General features: G+C 35.8%; 1 protein-coding gene across 11 annotated transcripts in view; it reads right to left on the reverse strand.

The window, feature by feature from the left end:
* MLLT10 (MLLT10 histone lysine methyltransferase DOT1L cofactor) overlaps positions 1-22,035 on the reverse strand; it is a 142,692-nt gene that overhangs the window by 73,189 nt on the left and 47,468 nt on the right. For 8 of the 11 annotated variants that reach the window (XM_013370099.3, XM_065050803.1, XM_065050801.1 and 5 more), the window contains 3 exons: positions 16,483-16,586; positions 13,792-13,885; positions 11,765-11,860 (listed from right to left, as the gene is read on the reverse strand). In XM_013370099.3, the coding sequence (XP_013225553.1) occupies positions 11,765-11,860; positions 13,792-13,885; positions 16,483-16,586 (294 nt within the window). The remainder of the gene's footprint in view (positions 1-11,764; positions 11,861-13,791; positions 13,886-16,482; positions 16,587-22,035) is intronic. The other 3 variants (XM_065050806.1, XM_065050807.1, XM_065050805.1) reach the window with 1 other exon arrangement.

The raw sequence follows: 22,035 nt of genomic DNA on the forward strand, positions 1-22,035 counted from the left end.
TGTTACTGTAAATTAATGCAAGGTTTTAGCTTTGGCTCCCTAAGGACAACTCCATGCATAAGGTGCACCCAAAAGGTGCACACAGTTAACTCACTAAGTATCTTCCATGTTAAACTACCAAAAGCTGTATAAACCAAGAGCGCTTTCCAAAGAGGCTGAGATCTTTTTTTTTTTAAGCACAACATGAAGCATCAGCAGTGTGAATGAAATTGTGCAAACAGAGAGAAAATTTCTTAACCCAGAGCCTTTAAAGTATAACACAAATCTTCCACACTGGTATAAATCAGTCCTTAGAGAATTACAGAATCAGACCCAAATTGTATTTGCTTAAATAATTCAGACAGATTAAAAAAAAAAAAAAAAAAAAAACAGCACCTGACAAAATTAACAATTCAACATAGAATATAGGAGGAGTTCAATATTTTTAGCAATTTAATCAAAAACAAATCTAGAGGGTCATTTTTTCTTAGCATCATAATATGGTTTATATAGACAGTCAACATCAGAAGACGAAGATGTGAGAGAAAGTTACTTGTAAGCTACTGGCACTCAAGGATTTTGCTACTTTGACAATATATTCATGGAATTTTGGTGTACTTGCAAAAAATTCAGCAGAACAGTATAATCTTATGACTATTTGTTCAGAATAAGTGCTTCAGCAGAGAGCTAACAAAAAAATGCATACATATGGATTGATACAAAGGCTTTAAAACTCGTACTGAGTAGCTTGAAAAGATGAGGAAGACAACTTAAAATGTAAGTCTGGAAAGCCATATGAAAACTCAGGAACTGCTTTCAATCTTAAAAACGATCCATGCTGATCTTCCTCTAACTATCAGAATTATTACACAGGCCCTCAAAAGAAAACAGGATTTGTTCAACAGTGACTGTACAACCACTCTCACCAAGCACCAGGACAGGATGCAACATGTGCATACTCAATTCAGGTATCACCAAGTATCAACTTTCTATTTCAGTCACAATGGAAGAAATATAAAAAACTTATTTCATTGAAACAGCCTGAAAGAATAAGATAATGGGTTCTCACATTCTGTAATAAAGTATAAAAACTTAATTGACAATCTAGATGCAAAGCTGAAAGCCAAACACATCTATCTATACCTTCATGCACTATAAAGACTGGGTGACTTAGAGATGACCTTGTCTCTAACAAGCCCTAAATCCATTTAACACAACTTATAATCTAATTTGCCAGGAAGGAAATACAGTCCAGCCAAGAAAACACATAAATAAAGTACCAAAGCTATCTTCACCAAAATATCATGCAAAAATGTACTTGCTAGAACACAATATGAAAAGTCCTTCTGTTTCTTGTACCCTTCTTAAAACTCTAAGGAAGTTCCAAGAGAACTTAAAGGCTGGTGGGGATTTATAAGTTTGTGGGTTTTTTCATACACTGAAGTGGTTTGTTGAGGCTTGTTGAGAGAGTTTTAGATCAGGGAGTCTGTTTTTATTTTACGTTGTTTTTGTTTTGGGGAGGAGGGCACATTTGGGGGAAGGGGGAAGGGGGAAGGATTCAAATGCCCTGTCTTTTCAATAATTTCTTAAACATAAGTCTCAAAAGTGCTGTCCATACTGCCAGAAAACAGGCAGGGACCAAGAGAAAGCAGAAGCATTGACACCAAGACTGCTGTGTTATCTAAGAAACCTGTTAATCTGAGAGCTTTTCATCAGTTCTAGATACCCAGTTTACTATGTCATCACTGTACGTGCTTAGATAAACTTGAGTAACAATTCCACTGAACCCCAAACAAGCCTCAAGAAGGAAGTTATGAAATGGAAATCTAAGCCACTGCTTGAGTTTCTTTAGCTTTCATCATTTCACTAGGAAATTTGAATCACCCTAAAGAAATTTTTTTATTTATAATTTTGGAGGCAAGAAGCAAAGACTAATATGCTTTAAGAACAGCAATCAGTGTAAAATAGCAAACATGTATGAACATGTTTTACAATCTCTTCTGATGACTTTCTAGTATTACTTTACTTTCTGTGTTAATTTTGTCTGAAAGGCAAAGAAAGACAGAATTCTGAGCAAAGGAACAGTCAGGAGGACTTCAAATTATATTTTGTAATGTACTGAAATCTCTTTGATAGTAGTCTGAAAAGAAAGCAATGTGTCAAGAAGGAGGAAAGAGGGATACAAGACTGGAGGAAGGGAGGAGGCATAAATGACTAAGAGCCTGGAAAGAACATGCTTTAGGTTCAGCAACTACAACAAATTCCTCTCCCAGATCCAAAATATCAACACGACGTTTGCCAGGACAGTTTACCACTCCAGGCCACTGGAGGGGTAACCCGCTCACAGCCTTTTGCATAAAAAGATCTTACCCATGGGAGCCCTGCTGTTCTTAACTCTGTATTCCCTCCTATTTTTAGGTTACACCTCCTCTGACAAATCATGTCTCCTCTTTTTTTTTTTTCTTTTTCTTTTTTCTTCCTAAGGAATGTTCAGAAGTCCTACTTCTGAATGTGAATTGACTCCAGATGCAAATAACATCAAAGAAGTGGAGAAAATTTCACTGCAGGAAAATCTTTGAAAGGAACGCTCAGGTTTTACACTGATAAAAATAAAAATTTCAGCAACCACCTGCTGAGATGAAGAGACCTGGCTCCCGTAAAGTGACTCCTTGCAGTGGCACCCTCTTATCACCATAAAGATCCGTAGAAAGCAGAGTTCTGAAATACCCAATTTTAGATCCAAATGGATTAATAGAGGGACATGAATTCCCCCAATATTTAACAGATATGACAGCTTTCAATCAAGTGTGTCTCAAAAGGCACACAACCTAGCCATCCTTCCTACTGCCAGAAAAAGAACAGTTGGCCCTTCACGGACCACTCACTGAATGCTTTGCTGTTACAAAACTCCGCCGATCACAGCTCCAAAGAGAAGTAATGTAGCAGCAGCTCACTAAGATAAACATCCATCCAGATACACATCCACACAGAAACAACATTCAAGGGAAGGTAATGATATAAAACATCTGACCTTTTACAAGCTTTACTGTAAGGAAAAAAAAGAGCAGAAATTACTCTTAACGAGGACTGAAGACAATATCGTTAGTAAATGAAAGCTAAGGGAGCCCTGAGGGCAGGCAGAACCCATGTATCCCATTTATATACTCAGACTTAATTTTTTTAAAGATTCATAGGCACGAGTTCGAACGTTCCAAACACCTGTATTTTAAGATAGTTGCAGCGCTGTTAAATGCAATGCTCAATTCTGAAAAAACAGGGTTTAGCAAATGAAACACTGCAAGGAAGAATATGTTACAAAATATATGGTGAACTAGAAAATTTACTAAGCAGATTTCAGTCTTGGTTCACAAATAGGGTAGCTCAACAGACCAGATTCAGGCAGCTTCTGAAATCTTTCTTACTGTAAGAAAAATAAGGTGCAATTGCCATGTAGCCATTGGGTACACAGCTGTAACATTATTCATCCTACAACCTGAAGAGCGCTGATTTATGATGTAGCTCAACACCAATACAAAATACCTAGAGTTCATATGTCATGATTAATCAGAAAGCTCTATTTATCACTAGGGATCTAATTTTTGGGTTTTGTTTCTTATCTAAAAATTGTGTAATACCTTCTTAATTCCAATAGCTACAAGCTCCAAGATAAGAAAACAAATATGGTGCAAGATTTCTGGAATCCTAGAGGACTTTTTGTACATTGCTCTCTTGTGGGGTTGAGGGTAGAGGGATGGAGAAGAGGAAAAAAAAGCACATTTTGATTGCTTCTATTTCTTGAACAAAGATTCAATCCACAAAATTATTACACAACATAATTTCACAAGTACAGTTTAGTTCCAGTCCTTTGGGTTTTTAGCTCATATACACGTTGGCTCACTTTAAAGATCAGCATTTGCTCATTCATTTTCTTTAACATACCTTCAGAGGACACATTTATCAGATTAATGAATGAAAATATCATCTCATTGAAATATCAAATTAAGGAGACATGTATGATTTTATCTTAGCTCTGATCTGTTGTCAACAGAATAAACATTATCCAATCTATCTTTCCACAATTTGGACCTCAAAGTATGAGAAGAGTGAATAATGGAAGTGAATGATAACTTTTCCTGTAGTGATGGAATGGATGAGTCCAGCTTTTCTCTAATGGCATTATTAATTCATAACGTTTCCACGTGGAGGTATCATTTAACTTGTTGAAGGTATTTACACTTATTTGCAATTCATTTTGGTCTCAGGAATGTACAGCCTTCTCTAAAGAGTTTTCCACAGTACTTCATTTCACTAAACTAAATTCTGAAGTTCAGCATTTAACAGTTCCCTGCTACAAAAGGGGGAAGAAGTTTCCTGACTCCCCCTCTCACCTTTCCCACGCTGCTCAGCTTGTCAGACCTTCTGTGTGCTAATTCAAACTGCTAAAACAGCAGCAACAGCAAACAAAGTGGATAGTTTTCTGATGGTTTAGTGAGCTATGTTAGTTCAGTGATGGAGCGTGAGAGATGGACAGTAACAGCGACCAGAAGAGGTAGATGCAGACCAGAGGAGCAGGAGTTCACCTGCCCAGGGAAGAGGAGCCTAACTTCTGTTTTGGAAGAATTCAAACACATGCACATGATCAGCAAGCACCAGTGCTCAGCCTGTCAGACAAAACTGCTTGGGCTGACCTTGAAGTATTCCATTTTTACCCTCTTCTCTGTTACAAAAGTCATAATCTCCCCACTACCTTTCACTGTCCCAAGTTTTCAAACCTTAAGATCATTTTCAAATCTATTTTCTGTAGTGATTCTTGAAAGAAAAATCATCTGAATGTCTAAATCACTAACTTTTCAGCCACTGTTTTTGACTCCCTGAAATAATGTCAACGTATCAGAATGTTCTACTAGGACAGAGTACTCAGGTTGGTGCTTTTGTCATTTATGGATTTCCTGCACTATCTTTCCGTCACTGAAGCTTGTAAATCCAGAGCTGCCATCATCACAATGCTTTTAATAGAAAGCTGCACATAGCTCTTGCTAATCCCCAATACAAGACCTGCTTGGCCTCTTATTTGTAACTAGTAGCTATTAGTAATATAACCACAACAATTCCAGAATGAAAGATGCCCACAGTCCACAAGTTTCAAAATCAAATCCTAATTTATCTTGTTTTGACAAGAACAGCCCTGGCTCGGGTAGTCATCTATCTATCATTTTATACGCTATAAATCACAGCAGGAAAATTACAAGTAGTCACAGCGCTGCTGCAGTCACAGCAGTAAAATGAAACAGGCACAGGATAGTTTATAGGGAGAGGTGGATCACTACTGCCAGCATCATTCAAATACATACATGTTTAGCTCTAAGAACAAAATTGTTTTTAAGTATCAAGCCGTGATACCATTACTTCAGAGACTCAAAAACCTCACGCCAATACAGGCATTATAGCCATAATTTTAATCGTCGACGGTAAGAGCACTCAAGAATCGATTATAACAACAACAGTCAAAGCTTCTCCGAGGTGCACGACTAAAACACAATTGCTCTTAAGCTATTCTTTTGATATTTAACATTAAAATATGCTTTTTCTGTTGCAGTTTAATTGTTACTGACAGATACTCAGTGCTAAACACTTGAGTAGCACTTTATAACTTCAAAAATGGTTCCAGATTAATTAAATCAGGGCAATTATTTATTGTCCGTGCTCACCTTCATTTATTCCTATAAGAATTGCAAGTATTTAAAACTTCAAAATCTGTTTTATGTTACATCTTGCAAAATGTTCCACTGTCTGCAAGGTAACTTAAAAGATATCAAGTATATGTCAAGAAATAAGCAAACAGGACAGCAAGCAAAAGGAATACATATCATTTTCCTGGCCCAGTCAGCCTACCATTGCAGATCACATTTAGCTGCGCAAGGTCTACCAGCACACAAAACATTGTACCTGGTGAGTAGCGCATACATACAACTTTATAAAAAACCAACAGAATTACCTTCCAGAAACTGTTACAAAGTCAACATAAAGTACTAATAATCTCGTACTAATCTAGGATCCAAAGCAAAGAAAACTAATTTCTTAAAGCACCTTTTGCTTCACATCTCTCACCCTTATAGGTACAGAATTGAAGTGTAGGAAGAAAGATACATTACACAAACAGAAACAACAACAAAAAAAATCAAGTAGTAGCCTTAATGATCTATTTTTAATGTTCAGGTGTCATTTAGTTTTCAAATTAAGACAAACAATATCACATAATTTTCCCAAGCAAGAAATGTTCAAGTTTCTTCAAAGCTCAGCTTACATTTTTCCCCAGTTATCCAAAATTTACTCTCCTCTATCTTATAATGTGGCACTGAGAAGTTGAGTAAATGATGCTGCAAAACACTGAACTTGCAGAAAGATCAAAATCATAATCAGACAAAAAGTCTTTTCTTAAAATTTTGTGAATATATTGATAAAGCTGAATTAATTTATAATAGTGGCATAAATAATATATAACAAAATAAATAAGAGTAACATCTAATAATAACTGAAGTATATCATAGCCATTTTTCAACAAAACAGAAAGGCTTCTGATTGAACCCTGCAGACTAAGGAAGACACTCAGACTAACAATGTGGATTTTCTTTACAAAACCACAGTCTTGTTTGATGAGCACTAAGAACTTTAAATGCTTGAGATCTACTCAAAATTCTAATTCTCCCAGTATTGCTCCAAAGACGCCTATAAAAACCACGGTGAAGCAGTAGCTCCAAGAAATAAATAACAGAATTTCTTCAGATAAATGCTTGAGGATTTTGCCACCTGTGGAATTTCAGTTTTACAGTCTACAGAGACAATTATCACTGCTATCAATCACCATTCCTTTGTGCGCAGGTTCTGCAAGGGTCAGGTTTTGAGTTTGTTTTCTTTCATGGTGAAAAGCACACGACTAAACTGTGTACTTGGAGGGAAAAGGGACAGCTGCAGCTAACGCAGCCTTACAAAATCCTACATCTTACAGCCTAGTTTTTAGGTGTACCTGAGGTGCTGTGTTTGCCATTTTGATTTTACAATAATTACCTAAACCCAGGTGCCAAGCTTATTATTATGAGGTATTTGTTGTGCTACGGTGCACTAACAGCATTAGTCTTTTTTCCATATTTATGCTCTGTTCCTGTAAGGCTAGAAAAATATGAGGCATTCAAATCAGTAATTCCATGATATAATTCCATTATAGTTGAAACAGAAGTTCTTACTTTTCCTCTTACTACATAAAAATAAAATTTTAAATAAATAAAATTGAGCTTATCTGCTTACATAGTTCTTCATGACCTACACAAGAGATCATTTTGCTGTGGCATCTATACTAACTGGTGTCAGTTCCAGTACACTACAGGCAGCTGATTATCAGGCTGCCACAGAAGACAGCACAAGTTAACACAGGACTTTAGCAGGCAACAAATCAACCAACAAGATGCCACCTTTGCTCTTAATCCTGCAGACTTTAAAAATATATTTTACTGAATATACTCAGACAGAGAAGCTTTCTAATGAAATTTTGATTACACAGTCATACTCTGTCAGCCCTCCCAAATAACTAGACTTTTAATACAATCTGACAGGAAGAGGTATGTTAAAAAATAAAAAATGACATTCCTATGAAGTCAGCAAAGAACAGGTGCCCAGAAACAGCAGTACTGTTTGTCAGTACCAACAGCAGAAGACTGCAGCATGGGGTCACCCCTTTTTGAACAGCAGGGAACCCACAGGAGAACTCAGTCTTAGGAAACCAGAACCAGGTTATGCAGCTCATAATAGATATTAAAAAACATCTATAAACTGAGCTACATACAGTATATACTTACTGACCAGTTTTAAAGGTATTTTAGAAGCATACTTTTTTCCATCTGACTGGATAGAATATGGAAGAAGTCAACATCGATAAGCATCATCATTAGCATCCACACCACACAATTCTCAATTGAAGTAATGCTTGATAAATGTTGTTCAATAATCAAAATTGAAGTGATTTCAAAGTGGTTGCACAACACTTTTCCTCTAGTTATCTTTAGCATTCTTATCATTTTGTTTCATACACCAAAAACAGTTTACAGTATTAAATCGTCAGATCTATTAAACTGACAAAACTTGACCAAAACTTCTGAATCAATAAGGAGGCATCAGGGTACTGCATTACTGAGATGAGTCTGGAGATTTTTCCTTTAAAAGTTACACAAAAACTCAAATGTTCAAACAACATAATTAGGTTTATGAAATGAGGCAATTAACAGAAGAATTACATCATTAGAATTGCCTTTGTAACACTCTGCTTTAAACAGTACTATAAATTGACTTTTCAGGACTAAATCAGAATGTTGTTTTTTTAAAGAGAAAAAAATGAAACCATTGCTCATGCGGCTGAATGGTAACCCAAAGAACTGCAGGCTATTCCAATTTTGGCACAGAATCTTACGTGATGCATGGCAGGTCAATTTTGTCTTTTCACAGTTGGATGTTGAGATAAAGAGGAATACATAAGGGTCTGATTTGCAACAGCCCATACAGAGTATTAAAATACACTAAAACAACCAAGAGTCTTTCTCCTAAATGAAATTCACAGCCCCAACATATGAACATGCCAAATGTCACACACTGCCTCGCTCTTATTAGATGCTCAAGAGACACCCCTCAAAATCAGCAAATGTGTAACACTTCTTTAAGGACAGGGCGAGCAGTAAGGAGACACCCACAATGAATTCCCTTCAGCCAGCAGCTCAGTGTTGAGAACACTTGTCCTGACTCTTGCATTTCAGGTTCTCCTCAGACTGACACCCTCAAACTTCGCTAACAGTGCCCTGGGGCTCCTCCTCAATATTTTGTTCTTTTTGCCTCTTCAGTTACCACTTCTTACACATTTGCAGTCTTCAGTCACAAGCCCATTTTTGTTTATTCTTCATCACATGAGCAATCATAGCAGAGAGTTTTACATTTCCCCTTCCTGCTCAGCTCAAACCAAAACACTTTCAGTAGAGAAAGAAGTTGTGATATTCAGCTGCTACATAATATTTACTTCCTATGTAGTAAATTCACATTTTTTGGAAGTGACATATAATGCTAGTAAGCTTGCCTAATTTTCACATACATGGCGACAAACACTTTCTTTACACAAAAGTTAATCCCAGACACATTTAGTTACTTCTTTAGTCCCTTCCAAAGACAAGGCTGTCAGGCACACTAGCAAAGCAAGGTATTTTTCCACTCTCAGGATAGCCTAAGTTTTTCCCCAAAAAGTTTGAGGTAAACACCTGGGCCCTGAAAAAAGGAATATTGTAAGAGGGTGTCAAGCAACATACTACCAACCCTATTTAAAACACCTCTACCATAGAAATTAACAAAACTTAGTGCAGCAGTAATCAGATTATTACTAAGCTGTTTAGTCTGTAGCTTCAAATTCCTCATTCAAATTCAATAATTCCAAAGGTTTGTTGTTTTAGTTTAGTTTTCTTAGTTATTATACCCTTACATATTTACTATTGATTTTGTAAGCACAGTGCCCAGAAGAGACTAAATACATACTATGAAGAAAAACACATGCTTTGAAGTCAGTGTCTGTTTGCAAAAAGTGACAGCTGCCCATATTAACATTTTCAGACCAATCTCTTCTTATTGCAGAACAATAGTTTATATGCAAATGAATAGCTTTTGAGGTCTGAGCAATAAAAAGGGTTCCAATTCTGAATTCATATGGCAAAACGGAAAGCTTTAAGGATGCCTAAAGATCAGATTATCCAAATTTCCAAAGAACAAAGATGAAAGTAGAAACTAGAGTGCCCTTCCTGGGAGGGTTGCAGGCCAACATCACTGTATCTGGGAAGAAAGATACACATATTTACTGTAATATGACAACAATCTAAATGTGGATGTGCTATAATGTGCCATGAGAACCACTGAATATCAAATAACAGGTTAGTGCTTCAAACTGCATTGCTTGGTATTACAGATTGTGAGATCTTCTGGATTACCATGTTTCAGTTCATGAAAGGTAGAAGGAACTTTAATATCCTGTTTCTAGCAAATTTCAAGCCACAGTAAAAGGCCAGGACTTGCAAAGACACGCCACAACATTAACTATTTCTAGAAGGTCGATATCAAAACTCTTCCAGAGCAGGAGAACCTGAGCAGCTAGCAGAAAAGTTAGCTGATACCTTGGCTGAACACACTCTGTTAAAAAGTCCCTTCAGGTGTTCCCTGAAGATTTTACAGGTATTACGACCTGAGGAAGCACAGCATCTCTAGTTGAAGTAAGTTTAAAAAAAAACCACCACCACACACACACAACACCAACAGCAACAGTTTTTTTGCACTGCTCAGAGATACAAAACTGAAATTGAGCCTCATGCTCACACCTTCACACCTCAAAGTTTCTTCAAATTCAACTTCAAAGTTTTGTCAACGTGAATAAAAATCCACGCATGTATTTTGACAAAACATGACATGAAGTATGATAGCTGTGAAAAACTAAGTGAGCTAAGAAAAAAATATGGCAAATATTGGTAAGGTTTTACCTTACAGGTAATTCTGTAGTCAGTAATTCAAGATTGTTTTTTTCTACCCATGTGTTAACAAAAAAAGATCTGCCAAACCCCATACTTTTATTATTTCAGTCATAGATTTAGAGGTACAACCACATTGTAATTCAGTCTCTTCTGCATTACCATATGAAGATGGAACTATTCACCTACACCATCAACCAGACCGAAAGACACTTTTTAGATTATCCAAGAACAATGGAGATCAACACCCATCCAAAGTGGGAAGGAGCTTAAACATCAAATCAAATATTAAGGAGACTGATATTTGTTAGTCAGTTTCCTGACAGTTTAAATATAGCTCCTTCATATAATAGACAGTTGATCAATACATTATTTGATTTCAATTTTTATGTAATGATTTTGAATAATGCAAAATGAAGTCTACCTGCACCCACAGAAAAGTCTGCTGAGTTAGTTGTACAGGATGTGTGCAGGTGAGCAGTTCTGCATATATTTTTAGAGGGCTAAAAAAGAGCCAAAGCAAATTTGCATTATTTTGCCACTGTCTCTTATCACCCTGTGTTGAATTTAGATTATAAATTCCACATAGACAACTATTAATCTAGCTGTATTAAAAATATAATAATCATTATAAATTTAAAATTTGTTTTAAAAAATATGTAAAGTTAAATTGTTGAAAGAACACACCAACAACAGAAATCAGCAGTCAGTTACATTCCTTATACCCTCACAGGAAGATTCTCATGCGAAATGCACAGTGTTTTGCCATCACAGTGGGCTTGATCACCAGTAACAGTAAAATGTGTTTTTCTGTGTAAAAGAGATGTCAGTTATTTGATAAGGAGAAAAAGATGTAACAAGTTAAAACATAAAAAATTAGATGCACTTGTTTATCAGCACACTTGCTAAAATGTTTATCCTTGTTTTTCTTTCCTGCCTAGTCACAAAGCCTACACAAAAAAACCTCTAATGAAAAACTAAAGCAAAGGAAGCTGCATAGAAACAGCCTTCCCAATGGATTGGTTCCAGTGTGTATCCCAAAACTGACGATAAACAGGAACAGGAAGGTGCACGTACTAATGCACCTGTAGATGTTCCCTCATTGGACCCTAGTACCTCTAGTTTATCACCTGTGTTATTTATTATTCAGTGCTTCAGGAACAAGATTTTCTTCATGCTTTTCAGCAAAAACTAAATTTATCAGAAAGCAGATGTGCCACATAATTAACAACGACAAATCCACTTACTTTTTTCTCCTTCTCATGATGTTTATCCTGAGAGTGAGAGGAAGAATCACTTAAACTTTGATCATATGACCTATTAGATCCCCGTTTGCTCTTTTTCTAAAAAGAGAAAATATATTTATGGATAAAGAAAATGAACCATTTGAATAAATGAAAAGTATAAAGCATTTAAACTGATAAAGATGCCTTAGTGCTTAATGAAAAAAAAAAAACCTTTAGTTACAGAAAAACTGACAAAATACTAATAAAACGAACAAGACTACACCGAAAAACGCCTATCCTTACAGCAACTTTTACACCTCCCATGAATTTGCACAATATGCTTTCCCCAAAGAAATTAGATATGCCCCTTTTTTAAAGATTAAAAGATGCTAGACACATTTTCAAGTTTTCATCATGTAAAACAGAGAAGATGCTGCTCAAATGAGTTTCACACAAAGCCACAGTGCTGGCACTGCCACGCGCTTAAAGTGCATTGGGAGGTGGCTGTTTCATGGTTTCATGATTTATTATTTAAGTGTCCTGTCTGCAATATTTTCATTTAAATGGTTTTAAAAATAGGACACAGAATGCTGTGATCATGTATGCATTTACAAGCAACAGACAAAATTGCGTGCACTTCTGCAATGTTTGAGAGCGTAGTCTGGGACTGCAAATACTTTATGCTAGGTCAGTGTTCAAAATGTTTGTTATGTTATCATAACTGAGGTAGCATTATGAAGACACTTCAGGTCAGCCCTTTGCCAACCAAATTGATATAGCAGATATACACCACCCACCATCTTCAGTAATAAATACTAAACACCTGTAGTTATCAGGCGTCAATAGTCACAATAATCCTGAAGAAACGCTGAAACACTTAAATGATCTTGCCAGTCTTTACTGTTCTTACTGCTGCAGTTTTGCAATGGAAAGCTAACTAATTACATGTCAAATATGTCTTTATCATTAAACTTGCTTTTTAAATAAATATATATGTTCTTAATCATAGCAGCACTGGAACACTCAAATAAAATGCATAATAGCGTAAGAGCCAGCCTTCACTGCTAAGCAACAGACCAAGAAAATTTAAAGTCTTAACTTAGTAAGGGCCTAGAAAGCCCTGACTTATCTTCATTATAAAAGAAACTCATCGATGTTCACAAGCGCACAGAGCTAACCCTCACGAAGCTTATATTCTAGAAAGCTAAGATGGTTCATTGGCCCTGTGTTTTTACTTCATTGCAACATATTCAAAAGTTACCCAAGCATTCACCATTTTTAGCAGCGAAAACAAGTAATCTTCAAGTTTAGCTGTCCTTCCAGCAGCATCTGAACTTAAACCTACCTATTCTAGTTTTCATAATTCAGTATTAATAGATAACATTTCAAAAAAAATCAGTAATTCCTTCAAGTCCACACACTCACACACATGCACAGAAACAGGTATCTGGAACTGTCCAACTCCTAAGCAATATGAAAGGCTCCAGCAGTCAGATCCAAACCTACTAAAAAAACTGAAAAATTTCAAAAAGTTTTGTTGGCTTGTTTGCTTGTTTTTTAAAAATCAAACCTCAAGTCACATCCTTGAGGTTGTGTTTCAGTGAACTTACAGGCTGCACCGTGAGAGACAGAACGAAAGGAAAAACACTTGAAAAACGTTTAACATATATAGAAAGAAATGGAGGGCTTCTGTATTCTCTAACACACAGTATAACAAGTAATATTGTCTAGATTATTCCAAAATGGACTGAATTCCTAGAAGCCAGCTAATCAAATAGCAAAAGAAAACATTACAGGAACTTAATGAATTAAACCACTAAATGTGTATGCTATTTCTGGCAGAGGGGAAAAACCCACACATCTAGAAAGTAACCACTTACAAAAACATTTTCGGCTAGTACTTCTGTAACTGTGACTAAAACATTGTTTTAATGAAATACAATCTACTTTCTGAGCTACATGAAGATATTATTTCTAGTTTTAACAGCAATTCAGAGATAAAAAAGTAAATTAGTGACATTTATTTATAGAATTTAACAAATACATACCAGTTTACTAAAATGGTATTTACAGTAGCCACAGTACTGGACATTATCTGCACCATTGCCTTCTTCTTCACAAAGAAGTCCTGCAAACTGCGCACTAAAAATAAACCACACAACATTAAAGGAAAGCAATTTTACATCAGCTCCTACCACAGTATCACAGCTGATCATGTACAATACTTACATCTGCATTTACTAGAAGAGATTTCCACGCAAGCGACTTCTAATGGCATGCGAGCGCATAAATGACATTTGTAGGCCAGCAAAACACACGTATCATTTATACTTTGGCCCGATGCCTTTTTCATAGTCTTTAAGCCACTCACACAAGCTTAAAGCTTGAAAATCTACATTTATTATGCAACTACTCCCACAAATAAATAAACCAAGCAATTTCCAATTATTTTTAGCTCAAACTGAAGCCAGAAATTATCTATGGAAAGAACGTTTTTTAACGAAACCATACTATAAATCTTAAGAAAAAATTTTTCTGAAGTTGCATACATCCTTCTCTGCTTTACCAGGAAAATTACACTTTTAATATAACTTCAATAATAAATCCATATTTATTGGTTTAAAAGACGGTGGCAGGTTAATTTCCTTTATAAAGAACAGGACTTAGAAGTTTCCTTGCCTGGGATAATTATTACCTTATTCTACTACATTTTTTTAAGTCAAATTTGCTTTTCACCATTCGTTATGTTGATTTATTTTCTTTATCAAAACCAACTTAGACATTGAAAAAACAAATATTCTGTTTCATTTTCCATATCATTTTCATTAGCATAATAATGCAATATTACAGTCAAAATGATGCACAGGATTGTTTAAATTAAAGAACAATACAAAAGGCAGCTTATTTTCATTGCTTTTTAAAATCGCTTTCTCCTAATTTATGAATTATGTTCTTGGGCAATCCTGAAATAATGCTTCCTAAACACATGCATACCTGCAGCAGATGCCAACTACAAAAAACGTATAAAGGATCTCTTTAAGCCAAGATTTATCGTTCTAAGCTTGCCACACAAAACCAGATGGACTCAAGTTCATTCTTCCTTAGACGTTAGTTTTGTTAATCCAGAATTGATACACCTCACCCTGGACCTCTGCCTTCTGTAGTTTTCACATTTTTCTTCCATTTTTAAAATATTATGGCAGCCTCTCAATATTCTCAGCCACAGTACTCTTTGGCTAGATATCATTTTAGAGTACATACTTGTTTTTCTTAGAATCAAACAATTCTAAAAATCAGCAAGATAAATATTTTAATTTTTAACCTAATTATCGTGTTCTTTATGGCATTCACTGAAACAGGGTTTTGGAAGAAATTAAGAAGATGAAAAGGACCCTTGTATGCCTCCAAGTGTTTGAAGGAAAAGAGACGTTTTCATCCAAACACTTGGATGTGTATTTTTTTTCACACCAGTAAGTAACCTCCTTACATGCTATGTGTGCTTTAAGGAACACAATCCATTTTCACCATAAAAAGAAATTTGACATTGATCACATCCAAAGAAAAATTAGAGAACCTGACAGATAGTAATTAAAAGATAAAAAAGAAGAGTGGCAAAAAAATCAGCACCTAAAGTACAGAAATATATCCTTATGGTCTGCACAAGACATTTAAAGCATAACTTGATTACACTGAAGAAAATACATTTAAGTAATTTAAGCATTTTTCTGACTGAGCTGGTCATCAAGAAACATACGGGGGCACTCCTAAAACAGATGGGTATATCCACAGGTTATGTAGCTAGATAATCTGTGTAAATCTGCTATCTATCTACTGCAAAATAGCTTCAGCTGATTTTGAAAAAACAAATCATGCTGCAAATGTTGGGGTGGAACTCCTTTTGCCTCCCTCAACCTGTGGACATGTAGTTTAGTCTAATTACGAAACCTCTTCTAGAAGTCCATAAAGTGAGACAAGCATCTCCTGAAAGCAGGCAAAACTAAATATCTTAAAGTGGATGAGTCAGACGGTGGACACAGCTGTTTTTTCTCCAACAGCTATACATGAAACCTAAATGAACAGTTCAGGATAGAAGTGTACCCTTTAGATAAAACCAGTGGGGTGAATTACTCCCATATGTTTGGAAATCTGTACCAGAAGGGGTGAGAGTCTAGAGCCCTGGAACAGGCTGTCCAGAGAAGCCGTGGAGTCTCCTTCTCTGGAGACATTCAAAACCCACCTGGAAACATTCCTGCGCCATCTGCTCTGGTGAACCTCCTTTAGCAGGTGGGCTGGACTAGATGACCTCCAGAGGTCCCTTCCAACCCCAACCATTCTGTGATTTTTATGCATAGCCCAATAATTTTTCCCACTGATTCAGCAAAACTAAACATCAAATCAATTAGCAGGCAAACAATGTCTTCACATTCCTAAATCCTATAAAGTATCAGATATGAAAAATAATGCAAGACAAAAACCAAACACACAACTACACCTTTTTCATAAGAGCACAAAGCATATAATAGAACCCAAGGAAGTATTATCAGACAGCTTTGCAGCTCACGGCAATGTTTATGCTACCACTGCCATACTCTATCGTAATAAAGTTAGATATTTCTACACAAACCACTTTACTGTAAGTCTTTATTCAGAAATATACTAAATAAAGAGTTCACTCATCATATTGAGTGTATTGATACTTCCTGGAACGTCAGAAATGTTAAACAACAAAATCTACTTACCACGTTACATGAAAAGCTTGTCGACATCCATGTTTATTACACGTCATACAAGCACCAGTGGCTGCTTTACTTTCTCTGCCTTGTTCATCACAAATATAGCATGTCTATCAAAGAGAAAATACTTAACATGGTAAGAAGCATACAAATAAATTCTGTGTTACAGGAGATTCTAAGGTGATAACTACTGAATTTTGCAGCTGAGCTTATATATGAAATTATTTATAAAAGTCCAATTATGTTTTTTGCAAAAGGAGATCACCTGGTATACACTTGGGATCTGTATAACACTTCACCAACACTAAAGTAGTACAAATACTAATTTACTTGAATTCTATAGTGCCATTCAACTAGCCAAACGGTTAAACAGCCAAAGGTTTCCAGTTTGTATTTATGTCCTTTTAGGTAAAAACTATTTTCACATTAATTTAACATTATCTGTGTTGGTGTCATTTCAAAACATCAAATTAGACTGAGTGCCCAATGGCACAAGATATCATATGGCATGCATGCATATGCCTACAAAATTACATACATAAAACCTGCAAACTCAACATTTTATTTGTATGTTTGGTGCAAACAATTTTTATAAGTTGCACAGCATCTTTCAATATTCATAAGATGCTCAGTTACCTTTAATTAAATATGGTGTTTAACAAAAATCTGCTTTGATTTCAGCATGACTTAGCCCCATAAACGTCTTAGAAATTAATCAAGCAAGAACCCTCGTAAACAAAGCTTGAACTAGTATATCAAACCCACTTAAACCCCAAAAGCAGGCTAAAATGAAAACAACCTGTCTAGTACATGAAAATCTTTTCATAGCATTTTTGTCAATTTATTTGTTTTACTGGGATAGTACAGCAATTTTCACTATTTTCAAAAACATTCTCAGTAAAACGAAAGGAAAAAAAAGACAAAAAGAATCCAAGATCGCTGTCATTATTCAATAGTTCGGGGGATTTTTTTAATTTGGCTAATAAACATAGATACAATGCTATATTGGAGCTCACTATCATGCCAGACAACACTACAATCTCTCACCAGCATTCCAGGGAGAAAAATCAGGCAGAACTAATTTTCTTTCAATTTTTTACTGTTATAATCACCAAAATGCCATTTAGAGAGATTCTACCATATCACATTTATGTGTGAAATTTAACAATTTTAAGAATAGATTCTCAATGAAAGTATCCTCCAGCATTGGGGCAGTCAAGTGTCTGTTTTTAAATTACAGAGAACCTTACTGAGGCAACATCAGCACCACAGTGCTACCTCTGTAGAGATCCCACTACACAATCTTAGAGGAGAAAATATAAACTGGGGGGGGGGTGCAACAAAAACCCCCATTTATCTACATTTAAAATGTAACTGACTTATTACAATTGTATCACAACCTCCCTTTAGTGAGGTAGAGAAGGAGCAGAATAATGAAAATAATATCAACCATGCATGGTAGATGGCACAGTTTAAGAAAAAAGGACCAAGATACCACAGAAAAGAAAAATAAAAACTATATATTGCAAGACCAGTATTACTCAGAACAACATGAAAATGAGTGAAATTTAGAGATCAGAACAGCCTTTTACAGAGGTATTTAGAACAACATTTATCGTGAGACGTCAGCTAACTAAAGGATTTTTGTTAACACGCAAGCCTCTAAGGTAGGTAAGTCACTCTTGTACAGTTTCCATAAGACACTCAAAAAGCACTAAACTCAATAGCTAATATATCCTAAAATCATGCCCTACATGCTAACATTTGAGGAATCAGAAAGGGGATAATCCTACTTAATTCCTTGCCTTGCTCCCTTTGTACATCAAGGTAACGCACACAGATAATTCAGCTGTTTGACAGGGTCTGAGACTAGCTGCTTTTTATAGCTTCCCATTCCATGACCTGACACATCCAGATTTTAGAAACAAACAAGGTCGTGATCTGTCAACCTCATCTGAGTAATGATATTAAGTAATTTCAAAAGTAAGATACCTCTATGAAGAGATTTCAACAGACCCCACAAAACTGAAGTCCCGCTTTACTGTTCTGTTTTTTCAGCATTTTGCCTTAACATCTGTAATTTTTTTCCTCACTGAAGCTCAGACAGAAAAGCAATATAAGCATTCCATACAGGAACATTATAGGCCCTGTTGATTTCAACACTCCATACTACATTCAGGGTCTATGTTTCAGGCCCCTTAAACCAATTTACAGTAGAATGGCTGAAATATAACAAACGCCCAGCTACATTACAAACAAGTTTAAACTCAACATGGTGGACTGCCTACACATTTTAACAAGCTCAATGAGCTTCCAATCTTACTAGTCATGAGAAGTATAAAACCTGTTTCCTAATCTTCCATACGAAATGGGGCCAAGGAAGTTCATCTTCCCACTCCAACACAGACAGCAAATTCTCTGTAAAGCTGAGCTTCTCATACTTCTGCCCTCTCTTAGACACACAAACTATTGCAGAAGGCAGAGAACCTTCATCTTTCTTTCACAATGCAGGAAAAGGAAGACTCATGCATTTGCAAATCCATGGAATTGCTACATGTCCCCTGAAACCTCTGGCATGTGGAAGAATATAATAACTCCATGTTCTACCACCTACAGCAGTGACGCCCTTCAAAGCTCTTAAGGAAGAAAAGTACTTAGACTTCTCCCATACTCACTGGAAAACAGGCAGAACATTACACAAAGCTTTGACCCAGCAAAGACACTTTACTCAAAAAACACAACAAATTATCTTTGTTTCTTTAATGGCAAAATATATATTTTGCAAAGCTGCCTTTATGTTTCTGTCAATATTTTTCCTTCAAGGATTCAAAACGTAAACCTTCTTTGCAACAGCAAAGACAGAAGGGAAGATGAGGCAAGGAAAAACTTATGAAACAAGAAGTAATTCGACAAACAGTTTACTCATAACAGCCAACAGCATTCCCTTGCAATGCCCAAGCATTGATTGCTTACAGAATCAAACCTAGGAGCTGTACAGAAATTTCTCATTGTTGCAGGAAGTACTGAAATAAAAATCTACCAGCTGCCTTTACTACAAGGTAGATCAAGAAACTCCAAATGCACTTTTTTTTTAATCAGTTCTGAAAAGAGATTCTTAAAAGCAGTAATTATATTAAATCACCACATACTTTCAAATGAACCTGAAAGAGACAAATAAGGCTAACATAAAATAAATAGTTATTATCCATGCACAACCATCCAAGGAATAACAAACATCTACTAAGTAGGAGAGCAACTGCTAGTCCATTTATTTTCAGAACGGACTGTGTAAGAACAGCTTTCCTGTTAGTTAACTCACTAATCAAGTAATTCAGTGGATTTATTCTGTAATAAGATGGTTTTTATCCCAGAAGCAGGAAAACTTCAGGGAAATAGCAGTCAAACGTCTTTACGCTGACAAGCCTCATGCTTTGCTGCCTGCTGTGTTTCTCCTTGCATTTAAGATTGCTGCACTTTGTAATATTGCATATTTTGCAGTGTTCAGTAAATAAATAAGTGCATGGAAAAAAATTTAAATTAAGCGCAAAAATCCAATGTTGTTTCTCTTTTTTTTTTTTTTTTTAAGAATACAGTATAAATTCTCCCTTACAGTAATTTTCATTGGCCTATTATCTTCCCCCAATTCCATATGCTAGCCTTCTATATCTATCCAGCCACACATGCAGAATTATTTAGGACTTCACTGGAAATAAAATATTTCTTAAAATAATATTATTTTAACCTGAGTTGGCACAGAGAATAAAAGTAGCACTAAGCCTCCCTAAAAAGAGAAACAACTCTAGTCTTATTTTTCTAATTACATGTTTACATTTGTTCACAATGTGCAACAAATATTTTAAGAAGTGTTTGCCACATCTACTTCTAAATGCTTTACAAAGTTTCTGATCTAAAAAATGTATCATTTAAGTAAACACAATTTATATTGAATAGCCAGCGGGGGGGGGGGGGCGGGTAATTATTGCAGGTTAGCTGAAAAGGGTATTAGTAGTTGTACTGGTTTTGGGGGTATTGCTCAAAACCAACTTGGGAACTGGTGGCAGTTTGGCCACAGCAGTATCAAACCCAGCACTGGCTACAGATTTATCAAAAAGTTGGGAGAGTCGCCTGTCAGCAACTGCCTCTTAAATCCTGGCTGGTACAGCCAGACTGCAGTGCAGTCACACGGGTTTCAGGAGGTTTGCTGCAGCAACTGCACTACAGTAATTTCTTTTATACCCCTGAAATCCACAACTGCTACATCTCCATGAACCAAACAGACCAAACAAGGGCAGCAAAGCTGACCTCTGTAAAAACAGAGGAAAAAAAAAAATGCAGGCTAGGGGTGTGACCCCAAATCTTGAAATTTCTGATAGGTCTCATTGTATTTTACAATATACTGTGGTGGTCTGTATGAAAGTAGTTTCAGGCTGACTGTTGACATGGAAAAAATCAGCTTGAATCAGAAAACAGACCAAAAACTCAGAAGACTAAGAGCTAGATAACACCAGCAACTTGTATCTACATCACCCCTATGGCACCAGTAATTATCTAGCAAGCAAAAAAAATTATAGTAACCACAGACCAACAAATTGCAAACTGGAATTTTAGGAGCAAAAAACAACTACACATCATATATTTGGAACAAAAACAGTGCAAGAAAGAAGCAACTTTAGTTGTAACAAAAAGGAATTAAAGACTAAAGACATATGTGCATAAATCAGAGATGTAAACTAAGAGAAAAAAAAAGGTCACAGAGCCAATGTGAACAGGGCTGGTCTGGTTTCCCTGTAGGAAGAACACAAGAGGGGATGCATGCCTTTTTTTCTTTCTTTTGTAACAGTCTATTCCTTTTACCCCAATGTTCACAAACCACCATGAAACAAAGTAAAAGCAACACAAGCAAAAATACATAATAAAACTCATCAGAAATTCAGACAGTTTGCTGCATGCAGAAGGGAAAATACAAAGGAGGATGTAGTTAAGTCTAGTGAGGAAGAGGTAGCACGAGTGAAACAATCAGAAAAATGTAACTGTCAATATAGAACATTAGTAAGTTACTATTACATTGCTTTGCGCTTCTTTTGCCTTTATTTTTTTTGGTAGTCTCATCACACTTCATAAAACATTCCACCTCACTGCCACTTATTTAGGAGCAGTTCTTCTATAAGCAAATAATCCTACTAAAGTGAATACTGTTTACAAAGGCAAAAGTCTGCAAGCTTCTGCCTTAATATATTAGCATAGTTTTTCTTTCTAAAATAAATGTTTATTAACATGTGTATGTTCATACCAATACTTAAAACAGTAGGACTTAGTGATAATTAATAATAACATTTCAAATAAGCTGTAATAATATTTTAACCTATGGGAAATATTTCACATTCCTTTCAAAATAAACTGTAAGTCAAAGATCGTGATATGTTTAATTAACAAAACAGTCCCTGATCTGTAAAAGAATAATGAGACATGGCAGATAACCTTACAGCTTAATTTAATAGTATAGCTTTCTTAATTCTTGAATTTATCATGAAGTCATAGCAGAAAACATATATCATTACT

Source organism: Columba livia, chromosome 2 (genome assembly GCF_036013475.1).
Source record: "Columba livia isolate bColLiv1 breed racing homer chromosome 2, bColLiv1.pat.W.v2, whole genome shotgun sequence".
NCBI lineage: Eukaryota > Metazoa > Chordata > Aves > Columbiformes > Columbidae > Columba > Columba livia.